At 60.2% G+C, this 13,732-nt stretch overlaps 1 protein-coding gene across 3 annotated transcripts; it reads right to left on the bottom strand.

Annotated features, from left to right (window-relative positions):
* Positions 1-133: 133 nt before the first annotated feature.
* PITPNM1 (phosphatidylinositol transfer protein membrane associated 1) lies at positions 134-13,275 on the bottom strand. 3 transcript variants are annotated; one of them, XM_019645442.1, is made up of 24 exons: positions 13,086-13,275; positions 12,024-12,142; positions 10,359-10,573; positions 10,153-10,274; positions 9,726-9,950; positions 8,015-8,341; positions 7,842-7,937; positions 7,651-7,758; positions 6,905-6,966; positions 6,561-6,811; positions 6,090-6,279; positions 5,885-5,992; positions 5,481-5,638; positions 5,190-5,398; positions 4,550-4,720; positions 3,703-3,867; positions 3,334-3,482; positions 3,132-3,242; positions 2,567-2,683; positions 2,222-2,370; positions 1,987-2,136; positions 1,722-1,905; positions 1,260-1,388; positions 134-659 (listed from the first exon to the last, which is right to left on the bottom strand). In XM_019645442.1, exons 2-24 carry the CDS (start codon positions 12,099-12,101, stop codon positions 396-398), a joined length of 3,738 nt encoding a protein of 1,245 aa, XP_019500987.1. In that variant the 5' UTR covers positions 12,102-12,142; positions 13,086-13,275; the 3' UTR covers positions 134-395. The 3 variants fall into 3 exon arrangements, with proteins under 3 accessions (XP_019500987.1, XP_019500989.1, XP_019500988.1); XM_019645444.1 differs by lacking the exon at positions 4,550-4,720; XM_019645443.1 differs by lacking the exon at positions 13,086-13,275 and having other exon boundaries at positions 12,024-12,362.
* Positions 13,276-13,732: the final 457 nt, after the last annotated feature.

Raw genomic sequence — 13,732 nt, 5'->3', positions numbered from 1 at the left:
ATCATCCTGGCCCTGCCTCTGCCCTGCTGTATGACTCTGGGCACAACCTGGCCCCCCTCTGCCCCTCAGGGTCCCCACTGAGCTGAAAACTAGGCTTGGCTGCTCTGCAAGGCCAGGCAGGTGGGCAATCAGGTAGGATGCAGGTGGTGTTTATTTTCTTGGATTTACACACTGGAAAAGCCTTTAGGTCCTTTCCACTCCGTCCTCCCTCCGCCCTGGGCTGGATCTCCCCGAGTGAAAGGGAAGTGACACTGAGGGGCAGGCAAAGATGCAGGGTGTGCGGCCGGGGAGCCCGGGCTGGGGCCAGAGGTCTGGGCCCCCAGCCTCCCACACACAGCCACGTGGGCCCCTCGAATGTGTGAATAAATAACCCAGGTCCAGCCACAGTTTGGGTCTCACTCTTCACAGTCCAACTTGAGGCTGATGCTTCTGGCCTTGCCCCGGGCCAGGGTGGTAGGCGGTGTCCCTGGGCCCTCGCGCTCTGCCTGGCTGGGACCCCTTGAGCGAAGCAGCTGGCTCTGTTTACGGAGGAAGTCCACAGGGGCAGCCGTGCCGTAGCTGCTCTTGGCTAGGGTGGCCCTCGAGGGTCCCGTGGGCGCGTGAGGGTGGGAGCCAGCCTCCAGTTGGCCCAGGTGGGCCACGTAGCCATCTGACAGGAACTGTGGGCAGAGGTGGGTAGGGATGAGGGGATGTTGGTCTCAGGCCCACACTGCCCTCCCCGTCCTCTCTAGGCTCCTGGGGAATGCTGGCTGCATTAGGCCTGGCACAGCCTGACTCTGAGTCCTCTCAGCAGATAGGAACCTCAGGCTGAGTCAGGCTTTCCTCCTAGTTCTGCTCCTCTCTGGGTCTCAGTTTCCTCATCTGTAAAATGAGATTCTTGGGGGGCGGATAACACCAGCTAACATTTAGCAAACACTTTGGTGCGAAGCCCTCTGTACACTGATGTGCCGTAAAGCACATGATCTTCATGGTAACTGTAGAGGTTGGTGCCATTTTATCATTTTGATTTTACAGACAGGAAATTGGGGTTTAGAAAGGTCAAGGTCCGTGCCCAGGGCCATGTTGGAGCACACTCCAGCCTGAGTTATCAATCTTGGTCTGCCTGGCAGCTTCAAGCTGCTCATGACCCCTGCCCTAGGAGGAGCCCAGGTCTCCTGAGGCCAGTCAGCCTCATAGATACCTCCCTCAGGTGCTTAACACAGGTAATCCTTATGGCCTCAGTCCCAGGCTCCTGGTCCCTGCCTTCACTTGGCCCTCACCTGGCACTGCGCTTGCAGCTTCCGCACAGCACGGCCCACGATGTAGGTCTGGCTCGCGGGCAGGCCCAGTGCCGCATATACGGCCACGTCTTTGGGGGACCCATAGCCCGCCACAATGTTCAGTTCCACCTGTGGCGGGGAGACACCAGTCAGCCGCCCCAGGGGCGGGGCTGGGGGGCTGGGGGCGAGGTCTGGTAGGAGTCCAGGGTCAGATGTTTCGGGAGCCCTGCTAGTTTGACAGAGGCGGGGCCATGGAGTCCTACATCACCACGCCCCCAGGGGGGAGGGACCAGACGGATCTCTAGTTGGCTCCAAGGACTAGGGGCCTCTAGGAGCACAGAGTGCAGGGCCATAAGAGCCCTCTCCCGTGGAGTTCGGAGAACGATGGGGGTGGGACCAGATGGGCCGTCCTATAGCCCAGGGCAGGGGCGAGGATGGAGGTGGGACCCTTCTCAGCCGCACCTCCTGCACCAGGCTCTGCAGAAACATAGCCTTCTGGCGCAGCGGGTCGTGGGTGAGGCCGTCGCAGAAGGAGACCACGCCGTGGGGGAAGTTGTGCTGTGACAGCCAGGCCACCACCCGGTGCTTCTGCATATCCGGCCGGCCCGTTACATATACGATCAGGTAGCCCGCGTCCTGCCAGTGCCTGTGGGGTAGGGCTGTGGTGAGCTCCAGGCACCAGAGGTAGGGCAGGTTTAACGGTGAGCCAGGTGGCAGCCGCTCCTACCTGACCACGTCCACTGCGCCGGCGCGCACCTTGGGGTCACTGCCCATGATGGAGACGCTGGCGGTAAAGGAGCCATCGATGCTGAAGACCACGGCCTCGGTGCCTCGAGCCACCACAGTCAGGCAGCACTCAGCGTATGTGTGGTCGCCCCTGTGGTCCGCAGGCGGCGTGAGCGGCATTGGGGCAAGACCCGCGGAGTCCCACCCCACAGAAGCCCGACCTGCCCCACGCTCACCTGACCATCATGCGCACAGGGTAGACGCCGATGCCCAGCGCACGCTCGGGGGGCACCGGGAAGGTGAGGCGGCCCGAGCTGTTAGTGACCTCGGTACCAAAGTGGACCCACTTGCCCGACAGCGGCTGCGTCATGATGTAGACGTCCACCTGGTGGGGAGAGGGGGGCGAGCGGGTCCATGGGGCAGAGACCCTGGGCACCCCCTGACTTTGAATGGAGGAAAGCAGAGGCCGGCCTGTCACGGGGGTGGATGGGGCTGGGCGCTCAACCTGGCAGGACCACAAGCTGGAGGCGGGACCAGGGCTGGGACAGGTCTACCCTGGGCGTAAGCCGCTGGGTCCTAACCTTCTCTCCGGTGAGTGTGACCACGTCCAAGGGCCCGTACATGAAGCGTCCATTCAGTACCTGGGGGCGGCCCTCGCATACCACTGTGTCGCTCGCCCGGTGGTTGGAAGTGACGTTCTGGCGAGAGGAGACAGCATGAGCCCGCAACCAGATGTTGGGGATGCCGGAGGAGCTGACGAGGGGGGACCATAGCCCAGGCAGGGGCGGAGGCTGGAGGAAGCCGGGCTGCCGTGTTGAGAGGGGCTGAGGCCCGAGGGGTGAGCGCTTTTGCCGACCTGGACCTGCGGTCCTGAGTGTGGGTGTGTGTGTATGTACTGCGGTTCGGTTCCGAGGGGGTGGAGCCACAAAAGGACAGGATGCAGAGGATGGGTTAGCGGCCCCCCAGACCTGACTTGGCAGGGGTTGGGGAAGAGACTAGTGGGGTTTCCGGAGGCAGGGCGGACGCACGAGGAGGTGGGGCCAGGACCACAGGGGGCGTGGCGGACCCGGGAAGGCCGTAGGGGCGGGGATACTGGGGAGAGGGGCCAAGGCCTCGCTTTTGAGGGCAGGAGAGACGTGCACCTACTCGGATCTTGACTTGCGTGCGTTTGCGCTGCCACTTCTCCCTGGGGAAGGCGGGGCTGTAGATGGATGGCTCCTCGCACTCGGCCAGCTGTGGCCGTTCCTTCTCGATCACCTGAGCAGAACCGGGTAAGGTCATGTGGGGCTGCCTTTTCGCGACTCCCTCGACTCCCCATCCATCTCCTGCCCGGTATCCCGGGACCCACCTGGCGCAGGATGAAGGCCACTACATCGGCTGACTCCCAGTAGCTGGCGTGGAAGAGGTGGGGCAGCGTGACGGTGGGGAAGGCAGTGAGCGCCTCGGGGCAGTACAGCGAGTAGTCAATCCGCTTGGTCCCCCACCATCGCTCCAGGACTGCACAGCCATGGCGGGCAGTGAGTCAGGGTGGCCGGCCTCCCACCCGTGCCTACCTGCCTGACCCCTGGGTGCTCTGCCCTCTTTTCCTCCAAGCCTGCTTTGCTGGGTGTTGGGGTATGGGAGTTGCAGAGCGGATGCTGGGGGCAGGGGTGTTTCAGCTGGGCTTCGGAGGTGGAATTAAGGTCCCCTCCCCAGGCTGGGTGGCTGGCTGACTTACTTTTAACCACCTCACTGGTGGTGCTGGGGGCAGCTGGCTGGGTCTGCGGCTCGGTGGCCAACTCACTGCCCTTCCAGAAGGCACCGCTGGCAGAGGTGGGTGTTGAGGGCACCAACATCTCCAGCTCCTCCAGAAAGAGGCCTGAGTGGGTCTGCAGGGTGTCAGCTGGGGGAGGAGGGGCAACCTCAGCAGCAGGTTGGGCCAGGGTGCCCTCCTATCTTCCCACCTAGGGGCTCCAGGACAGCTCAGCCCCCACACCTCCACCATCTTCTCTGCCAGCCCTCCCTGGTCAGGTCTTGGCTGAGGTTGAACTGCCCCACATCTGCGTAGAAGTGAAGAGTGGGGACATTCTCCCCTCTTAGCTCACCCCCAAAGCCTGCTGCATTCTTGCCAGAATGCCTGCCTCCACCACCCCAACACAGGTCCCCTTGTCTCATGGAGCCAAATGGGTATCCACTTGCATGCATACACGTACATGCCCCACACTGACACATGAACACAAGTGCGTAAGGGGACACAATGCACCCTTAAAACAGACACAGCAGGCCCCCACCCCCACCCACACTGGTGGCTGCTTTCAAACACTGGCGCTCCAGTGTCACTTGGCTTCCTCTCTCTAGCCCAGTCATCACCACTGCCCTCCGCTCCTGGGCAGAGAATGTCAGAGAGTCTTAGCGAGGCAGACCTCCCCAGGGGCTGGAGTTGAACTCCCTGGTCCTGGGAATGATGACCTGAGAGGTTAACAGTGATGTGGGAACTACCTCATGGTTTTCTGGGTGTGAGGGTCCCTCCTCGCCCCTCCCTGTCGATGCCCTCTTTCTCCCCTTTATCTTGGGTGGGGGCATACCCAGCAGCAGGGATGAGCCGTCTCCCAGAGGGAACTTCTGATAGCGGGGTATGGCCAGTGGGGCGATGGCCTGGAACTTGGGGGCCAGCAGGGGCTCAAGACGGCAGGCGCAGGGGTCGGCCGCATGGAAGAGGTTGTAGATCTGCTCACAGGCTGGGCGCATTTGGGCCACTGGTACCCAGAAGATAAAGTGGGGAAGGGGTTCATCTGGGCATTCTGGGAGGTAAGGAGTGTGGGAAGCAGCACCCTGACATGCTGTGTAACCCTGAGCCAGCACTTCGCAAACTGCACTCCCTGGGAGGCCACCAGGCTCCTGCTTAGTGAGACAGAGCTCTTGCCTAAGAAGAGATCAGAACCTTCGATTTGTTGAGGTGGTTCAGGATGAAGTGGTTCCATGCTCGTTGGACCCCTTCTCACACAGAGCATCTGTGAGTGTGAGTTCCTCCTGGTGCACTTTGGGAAACTCAGCCTTGGCTAGTCCCTTTTTTTGGGCCACAGATTGCCCCTCTCTAGCCAGGCCATTTAATTTGTACAGTGAGGGATGGCAATACTGCCAGCATCTCAGGTGAGACACATTCAGAACTGGGGGAGGGGCAGATGAAGGACGACATGCGGCCCGACCCCCATCCTGAGGGCTCACCCTCCAAGGCAGGCATCACGGTTTTGCGCAGAGCCAGCACCAGGCCCAGCGGGGAGCCGAAGAGGAAGAAGCCAGAGACCTTGAAGTCCAGGCGGGCAGCGCTAATGGGGCCATCAGAAGCCTCAGAGGTGGCAGTGGGTGGACAGGAGGCTGTGCTTGCCCGCCTGGGCTCCCCGGAGGAGGAGGCAGTTATCGGGGCCACCTGCAGGCTGTGGACGAGGGATGCTCAGTGCTCCTGCCTGTACAGCCCAGCACGAGCCCAGGGTAGGGGTGATAGGGCAGGAAAATCACCTGTTCTGAGAGCCCTCGGCCTCAGGACTGGCCACGTCGCTGGGGGTGCGCTGGGTGGGCAGGACTGAGGGTTCTGGGTTGGCTCCGCCCAGACCCTCCGCCCCGTCTGCCAGGGGATCCCGTACTGGGCCAACCTCAGGGGAGAGCAGCTCATTGTTCTAGAAGGAACAGGGGACAGAAACATCCTTAGGACTGGAGACAAAGTGATTCCTACTTATTTGGAAGTGAGGAGAGAGGCTTGGAGGTTGGGCAGGGACTCAAAGAAAGTGGGTGGGCAGAGCCCCAGAGGGGACAGAACGAGGCAGCAGGGGACCTGCCCACAGAGAGGTCAGGTTCCAGTGGGCAGAGCCCTAGACATGGAAAGACACCGCCCTCCTGAGGACACAGGGTCCAGCCACACTGACCATGCTCCCTCGGCGGCTGCTGCCCCGACTCCCTGTGCCTGCGCTGGCAGTGTGACAGAGTGCGTCAAAGCCCAGGATTCCACCGACGCCATCTCCTATCAGCACCACCTGGGTGAGAGGGTGGCGCCATCAGGATGGGCTGCAGTGGAGGCAGGCGGATAAAGGGCTGCATAGCAAGCTCCCCGGGAACATCCTAGTTACTGACCTGCCCACAGAAGCCGGTGCCCTCAGATGAACGCAGGAAGGTGGCATAGGCCTGGTTGGTGCGGGCAATGACAGTGGCCACAGCGCCCTGGTATCGGGAGGATGAGGTGGCCAACAGTGGCAGGGCAGCCAGTGGAATGTGGTCCTGGGAGCGGGATAGGCTGTCACTGTCATGGCTGTAGGGGCTCAGGCTGGAGGAGGAAGAGGTGTGGTGGGTAGGTGCCTGCAGCCCCCCTGCAGCCCCTCCAAGTCCCCTTGGCCTGCTGGCAAGTCTTAGTGCTGTGGGCCTCTGTGATGGAGCCATTGACTAGAAACTGAGGTCCAGCCACGTGGCTGACTGGCCCAGGTGTCGGGCTTCCCAGCCTCCTCCTCCTCCCCCCATGGGGGCCTTCCTGGTCCCTCAAGCCCCTAGGTGGATGTCTGCACCTTGGGGACCCTGTGTATCCCCCACCCTTCCACCCCTGAGCAGTACTTGGAGACAAGGGCATAGGCGGCAGCACAGATGGGCGGGCAGGGCACCAGGCGCAGTGCCACGTGGCCTAGGGCCTCAGGGAAGTGGATGCGGGTGACGGCCTCGAAGGCCAGGCTCAGTGTTTGCACGTCCGCCTGCTTGGAGTTGGCATCGCCAGGGCCGCAGTCCAGGATGTTGCCGCTGTGCAGGATGAGGAAGAGGGCGTGGACTGCGCATGCCTCGGCTCCCAGCTCCCCGGCTCCGTCTGGGCCCTGCGGGGCGCAGTGGGGGGCCATGGGTGTCAGAGCAGTGTCCTGGCAGGCAGGCGGGCACAACTGTGACATGGGGTGGCTGATCATACTCACTTCTGAGTCCCTGGTTGCTTGGTCCCCATCCCTGACATCTTTGGTGGCCTCGGCTCCAGGGTCTATAGGACAGGGGACACGCAGTGAAGGAGACTGAGGAGTCTGTGGGGTCCCTTCATCGGACACTTCGGATACTCCTGCTCTGCTGTCTGCCTGAGCAACAACCCCAAACCTCACTTTCCTCTGACTGTTTCCTCTCATTCCACTCTCCCAGGTCATTTTACTTTTCTCTGCTGGTCCTGCTGCTGTCAGGGACGCCGCTCCCCACAACGCCTGTTTGCCTGGAAAATTCCTTCTAATCCTGCTCTGTCCAATACGGTAGCCACTATCCACTTGTGCCTCTTTAAACGGAAATGAATTAGAATACAAAATTCAGTTACGTAGTCACATTTCAAGTGTTTGAGAACCACATGTGCCTGGTGGCTAGAACACTTCCATCATCACAGAAAGTTCTGTTGGACATAGCTGGTCCAATCCTTCAAAATCCAGCTTAGATGTCAACTACCATGTAAAAGCTTCCTAGACCCAGATAAATTCCTCCATTCTTGGTGCTATGGCTGCACCCCAAATACACTCCAGCCATCCCTCCTCATCCACCCATTATCTACTCATTATACATCAGTGTGTTTAATGAGCACCCTCTCTGGATTGACATTCATCTTAGGACCCCATTAAACTTAGGACTGACTTGTTCTTCGAGTCCCCACTGCATATGGAGTGCCGGCAATCTAATTCAGGATCTTTACCTGGCACTCCCTCAGCCTCCGTTGGGGAGGCAAAGGCGTCGATAAAGTCATTGGAGTTCCACTTGGTCATCTCCTTGGGGAAGATTTCTTCACTGTCAGAGAAGCCTTCTGAAGGGACAAGGAGCTGGGTCATTGGGTGGGAGGAGCTTCTCAGGGACACCCCCACGCCCACCAGGGCCCACAGTGCTGACCATGGGCATCAAAAAACTCCTCTTCAGAGCTGTTCTCAGAGTCACGGGCAATGTTCTGCATGCGCCACTCGGACAAGGTCTGGGGAGACACGCCCCCTGCAGGGCCACATCAGCCTCAGCCTGGGAATCCCGCGTGAGGGTCACTCCCTCCCTTCCCTGTGCCTCAGCCTCACCTCCATGCTGGGATGAGTAGGAGGAACGGGAGGATGAGGACCACTGTTTGCCAAAGCTGGTATCAGGTGAGGCATCGGGGCCAAGGGGGGCTTCGGGCCCACCAGAGGTGCCAACGTGGCTGGTCCCAGCCCCAGCCTCAGTGCATGCCTTCCCTGGGGGCTGGGCCTCAGGCCCCTCATTGTTAGTGTTGCACTTGGCCATGCGCTGGGCAAGCATGCGAGCGGTCTCCTCTTCCAATGCCCGGATGTCGGCCATGCTCAGATCTGTCCACTCATCCTGCCAGCACCAGGCCTGCCGGTGGGCTCGCAGCATCACCCGACGTAGACCTGTAGGTGCCCAGGCATCAGAACAATGCCCCCCAACACGAGTTTCCTTGCCACAACAGCCACATGCCAGGCCCTCGAGGTTGGGTAATGGGTCCCCTGGGCACAGCACCCACCCAGAGCCACAAAGTAGGGCAGGGCGAGTGCTATCTAGGGGATGGGAGTGGAAACCAGGCCACCTGTCTTCCTGCCCCACCTTCTTCCCTGCCCACTGCTTCTAGATCCCTCTGGACATCCAGACTCTGAGCACTGACCCCACCCCCACCCCACCCTCCAGGAAGCTGCTTGTTCTTCTCTTTCATTTGGCTTCCTGCTGATTTCTTCAGAGGAGTTAACAATTAAGGCGTTAACAGTTAATGAAATTGTTGCTGGTTAATGAAGGTGTTAATAGTTAATGGAAGTGTTGGCACTTAATGAAGGTTGTCGTGAAAGATGATACCCATTCTGGGATATTTTCATCTTAAGCAGAGGAATAGTTAGAAGCCTCAATATCTAGGAAATAAAGTAATAATGATTGAATTTTAAACTTCTGGAAGAGAGTATATAAAATCTTAATAATGGTTATATGTGGGTGATTTTTATTTTATTTGTGCTCTTTGGTATTTTTCCAAATGCAAGACAAGGAGCCTGTATTACTCTGTAAGCAAATTTCCTCATCTGTAAAATGGGAATAATAATAGTCTTTCCCTTGAGGGGTGTTGTGGGTGTCAAAGGAGATCTCGCATGATAAGTGATTAGCAAAGGATCTGTGATCATTAGCTTTTAATATCTGGCCCAACCTCCTCCTCGTTTACAGAAGGGAAAATTAAGGTGCAGAGTTGGGAAGTGGCTCACTGGAGTTTCCATGAGAGTCCGTTGTAGAGTGGAACCCAGGCCCCTGGACACCCCTATCCAGGGATTCTTCTACCTGCAGGTGGCCCACCCTTATAGACCTGGGAGATGGGGCAGGGCTGAGCTGCAGGATCTGTGGAATTGGTTTAATTGGAAACACAGGCTCCTGGATACTAGGGCCAGAGGATGGGACTGTGGGCGTTGAGCGTGGGAGGGACCCTGAGAGAATGACATCAGAGTCACAGCCTGCATTTCTTAGCATGTTGCCAGTTAGGGCTAGTGACCCTCCTGAGACTCACAGAACATTTTAGAATCTTAGACCTGAAGATCATGTCACCAGCTTCTTGCCCTCCTGACTCTTACCTGTACCTCAAGACTAGTCTCCCCTAGCCCCCAGCCAGGCTGTGTTGCTTCCCTCTGCGCCTCAGCGCTCGCCACATCAAATGGCAATGATGGTTTTATGCTTGTGTGGCTCCTGTAGCCTGGGAGCATCCTGGCTCACACACAGGGTCTGGTGCATGCTGGATACACGGGACCTCCTGCAGCTGGGGCTCACCAACATCGTGGATGAACTGCTCAATCTTGGCTTGCATGCCCCAGTAGCGGAACTCCACCTTGCACAGCTTGTAGGCACACATGAGGGGCCCTGACTGGGATGCCGTGCGTGCCCAGTCATCAGCCAGCGGTCCTCGGCCTGTCTTAACTGAGCGGTACAGCCGGGGGTCCTCTTCTGCTTTGTACTCGCCTGGGGCCACTGCATCCCTCACGATGTCGATGGTGTCTGAGGGGGTTCCAGCACCACTGAGCACCGCCAGCCCCCTCCAGCCCTCGCCACCCCTTCCCTGCCTTGGGACCAGAGGGCAGCCTTTTGAAGACCGGAAGTCAAGGCCCAGAGAGAGCCTGAAACTTGTCAGAGGCTGCCCATGAGGATTCAGGTGGCCCGAGGGGGTCTCCAGGGTCCCCCTACTGGCTCCAGGCCTCACCCAGGATGCGCTGTCTCCTCTCAGCCCCACTCAGGTTAAAGACGTTCGGCTGCTGTCCCCCATCGGGCAGGTAATAGGTCTCTATTTCAATGGAGAATTTCTCCACGAAGGGGCAGGTGTACCTGGGCAGAGGACAGGGCCAAGGGTCACTATTGCACCTACCAGGGCTGTTTCCCTGTGGCTCCAGGCCCAACCCACCCACTCACCGGGTTCGGGTATAGGGATAAGCGTTCCAGGATTCCTCCTCCACCTGTAGGGCCGCCTTGGGCAGCAGTGCCCGGAACCAGCCTGGGATGTGAGAGCCCACGTGGTACACCTTGTGTGTGTACTGCCCACTGCCGCCGGGCCCATCTGTGTAGGGCCGGTTGGCCAGGATCTCCACGCCACTGCCCTCACCACTCGACTCCTCCCGGCTCTTTTTCTGTAGTCCGGGGCAGAGCAGAATGCGCAGCTCAGGCTCAGCTCCTGGGACCCCCAGCTTGGCCTGGCCCCTCACACAGCTCAGGGGCTCTAGTCCTAGTTTTTCCCACTCTTTGAAACTTGACCCTGGCTCCCTGCAGCTCCTGGGATCAGAATCACAGCTGCTGTCCCGTCCCCCACAGGGTTGAGTGTCTGCTTTATTCTAGGTATTGTTTGGGATTCTATTAATCAGGATCTGGTGATGAACAGAACAAAGACTCCTGCCCTTATAGAACTTATGTTCAAATGGAGGGGACAAACACAGAAAAAAGCAAATCATAAGGTGATAAGTTCTATGGGGAAAAAAAGGCATAGAATAGAGTAAGGGGGATTGAGTTGAAGATTGCAATTTCCACAGATGGTCAGAGAAGGCCTCACGGGAAGGCAACATGATTATGATTTGAACCTGACTTGGAGGAAGGAAGGGAGGGTACTGAGTGGATGTGGGGTGGGTGGAAGTATTCAAGTCCGAGGGGAAGCCAGTGCAAGATCCTGAGGTGACAGCATGCTGCACATACTCCAAGGGGCAGCAAGGAGGCCAAGGTGGGTGGACTGGGAGAATGGAGGAGAGTAAAAGGGACCCCATGTCTCTGAGGACCTGAACCTGGTCCCCCCACTGTGGGACCCCATGATCAGTTCCTGCCATACCCTCTCGTAGTTTGAGAGCACTCAAATCCTGCCCTTTTATAGCTCTGGAGCCCAGACTTGGCTCACTCTGCCCCCTGAGGCTGGATGCCCCCTGAGGCTGGATCCTGGCTCTCATTTCTGCAGACTGTTCCTATACTTCTGGGGGAACACTTCTGCAAAAGGCCTCCCTGAGGGCTGGTACCAACCCTCCCTGAGAGCTTGCCCCGGCCCATTTTTCTCACAGCCCAAGCTCAGACCCCTACCCCCTTCCTCTTAGCCCAGACCTCCTCCCTTATCCTCTGGGGTCTCTGCCTGCCCCTCTATGTCACAGTTTCCGTGCCTGATCCTCATCCCGTCTTCCTGACCTGAGCTTGCCAGGATCCTGCACCCTTTGGGGACCACCTACGACCCCTCCTCACTTCCTGCCTCTCACTCTAGCCTCCTCATGCATTCCGTTCCCTACCCCCATGGGATTACATATTCGAAGGAAGATTAACGGAGATCAGACATGGGCTGAGCACCCAGCATGGGCTGGGCACTTGGGGGGTGGGGAGGCACGGCTATGCCTTTCTGCCCCTTTTCCCACAGCCCTCCCCCTCTTCCCCCATCCGAAGGGTGACCTCGCTCTCCTCCTCTGGCCTCTGAGCCCTTTCAAGCCCCGGAACAGGAGTAGCCGTGGTTGAGTTGGGCCCAGCCGCTTGCCCCAGGTGGGGCCTGCGTTCTCCTGCCCTTACCCCATCATGAAGTATGGCCCCCATTGGTCTCCCGCTTCCCACTGCTCTCACCTGTATCATGTAGAGCTGGGCCACCTGGTACTCATCCAGGCTCATGGGCAGCAGAATGTGGTACTCCTTGATGAGCATCCTGAAAGCGTTCGGCCGGCCGCGCTCGGCCTCCGCTCCGCCTGGCGCAGGGCACGGCACCGCCGTCAGTGCGGGGCGGCGGCGCGCAGCCCCGAGCCCTGTGCGCAGGCCAAGGGGCTCGGGCCACAGGACCCCATGCCCGGGCCCTCCACCAGGGAGGCAGAGGCGAACCCAGCGCCGCCGCCAGTGCCGCCGGGGGCCAGGAGCCGCAGCGAGGCTGAACGCTGACCTCTTTTCCGCGCAGCCCCCGTCCCCCACCCGCCCGTCGCCATGGCAACCACGCGCTGACGCGGGCCCCCCGGAGCGGCAGCGCGAGCCGGCCAGCCTCGCCTTTCCCTCCGCGTCCTAAGCCCCCTCGAAACAGCATCCCCCCGGGACCCGCCCCCCGGACCCCTCCTTCCGGTCCTGCCTTCCACAGTCGGCCCCTCAGGGCCACTCGCTACGATCCCTTTCCCAGAGTTGGTGGGGTCCCGTGTCCCCCTACTCCCTGCGTCTACTTAAAACCTTGTCCCCCAGGGTGTCTCTCCTAGGAGCAGCCCGGTGCGCCCCTCCTCTTAGCATCTGTCAGTGTTCCCCACACCCCAGCACCTGAACCTTCTTTCTAAGACCAGGTAAAGAACCCCTCCACCCGCCAGACCCGCCTTCCCCACCCTGGCCGGCAGCCCAGTGCTCGACTCCCGCCTCCCCATCATCCTTCCTGAACCCCCGGCACTTGTCTATGCAGCCACCCCATAGTCCTTCCTAGGGGTTGACCCCCTCTTCGGGCTAAGGCAAGAGTGGCTCCACTTGGTATCCCACGGGCCCCGGCCCTGAGAGACCCGCTCAGTCCACCCGCGCCCCGGTTCCGTTGCAGGCACCCATCCTACCCCACCACCTCGCACCCAGCGAGCAGGCGAGAGGCCCCATTGTCCCCACTTCCCTCTGCTCCCCGGCGTCCCCGTCCCCCGCCGTGCTCTTGGGCTGTCCGCCGACGTCCCCGCTCACCTCTAGTTTAGGGCGGGCGCCCCTCACTGGGTACAGGCGGGGGCGGAGGGGCTGCAGGTCGGAGACCGGCGCGCCCCCAACCCCAGCCTCGGATTCCAGCAGTGGCCGGACCCTCTGGAAGCGCAGCGCGGGCCCATGGCCCCGACCTTTCTCCCCGTCCGCCCGCCGGCGCCCTGCCGTCCCTCCCTGCCTCCCGTCGCGTCACTGCGGCCGCCCCGCCCCCTTCCTGGGCTCGGCGGGCCCTCCCCACCCCTGCAGGGTCCGGGCAGCCCCGCCCGCGGCGGAGGAGGGCGGCCCCTGCCTTCCTTCCCCAAGGCAGCAGGGGAAGAAGCCGTTCTCCAAATGCCGGCGGCGTTTTACTCCCTCTGTGCTCTGCGGGATCCCCGAAGCACTCTTGGTTTCTGTCTCCACCCTAGCCCAACCTTTCCATGTGCTAGGGAAATATAGCAGGGTCCCAGCCCCATCCTCCCTTAGCCCCTAAAACCTGAGCCAGACCCAGGGTAGGGGACATGCCTCCCCCCATCAAAGTCTGGCCAGAAGCTGGTCTGACTATTCCAGCTCCCCAGACATCTAGGGTTACTCAGCTACACACCCAGGCAGAGGCCCGCAGTCACTCAGGATCCTAGGACTGGCCCCTCAGTGGGGCC

Source organism: Hipposideros armiger, unplaced genomic scaffold, assembly GCF_001890085.2.
Source record: "Hipposideros armiger isolate ML-2016 unplaced genomic scaffold, ASM189008v1 scaffold_93, whole genome shotgun sequence".
In the NCBI taxonomy this organism is placed as follows: domain Eukaryota; kingdom Metazoa; phylum Chordata; class Mammalia; order Chiroptera; family Hipposideridae; genus Hipposideros; species Hipposideros armiger.
This window is presented reverse-complemented; position numbering and strand designations above follow the sequence as displayed.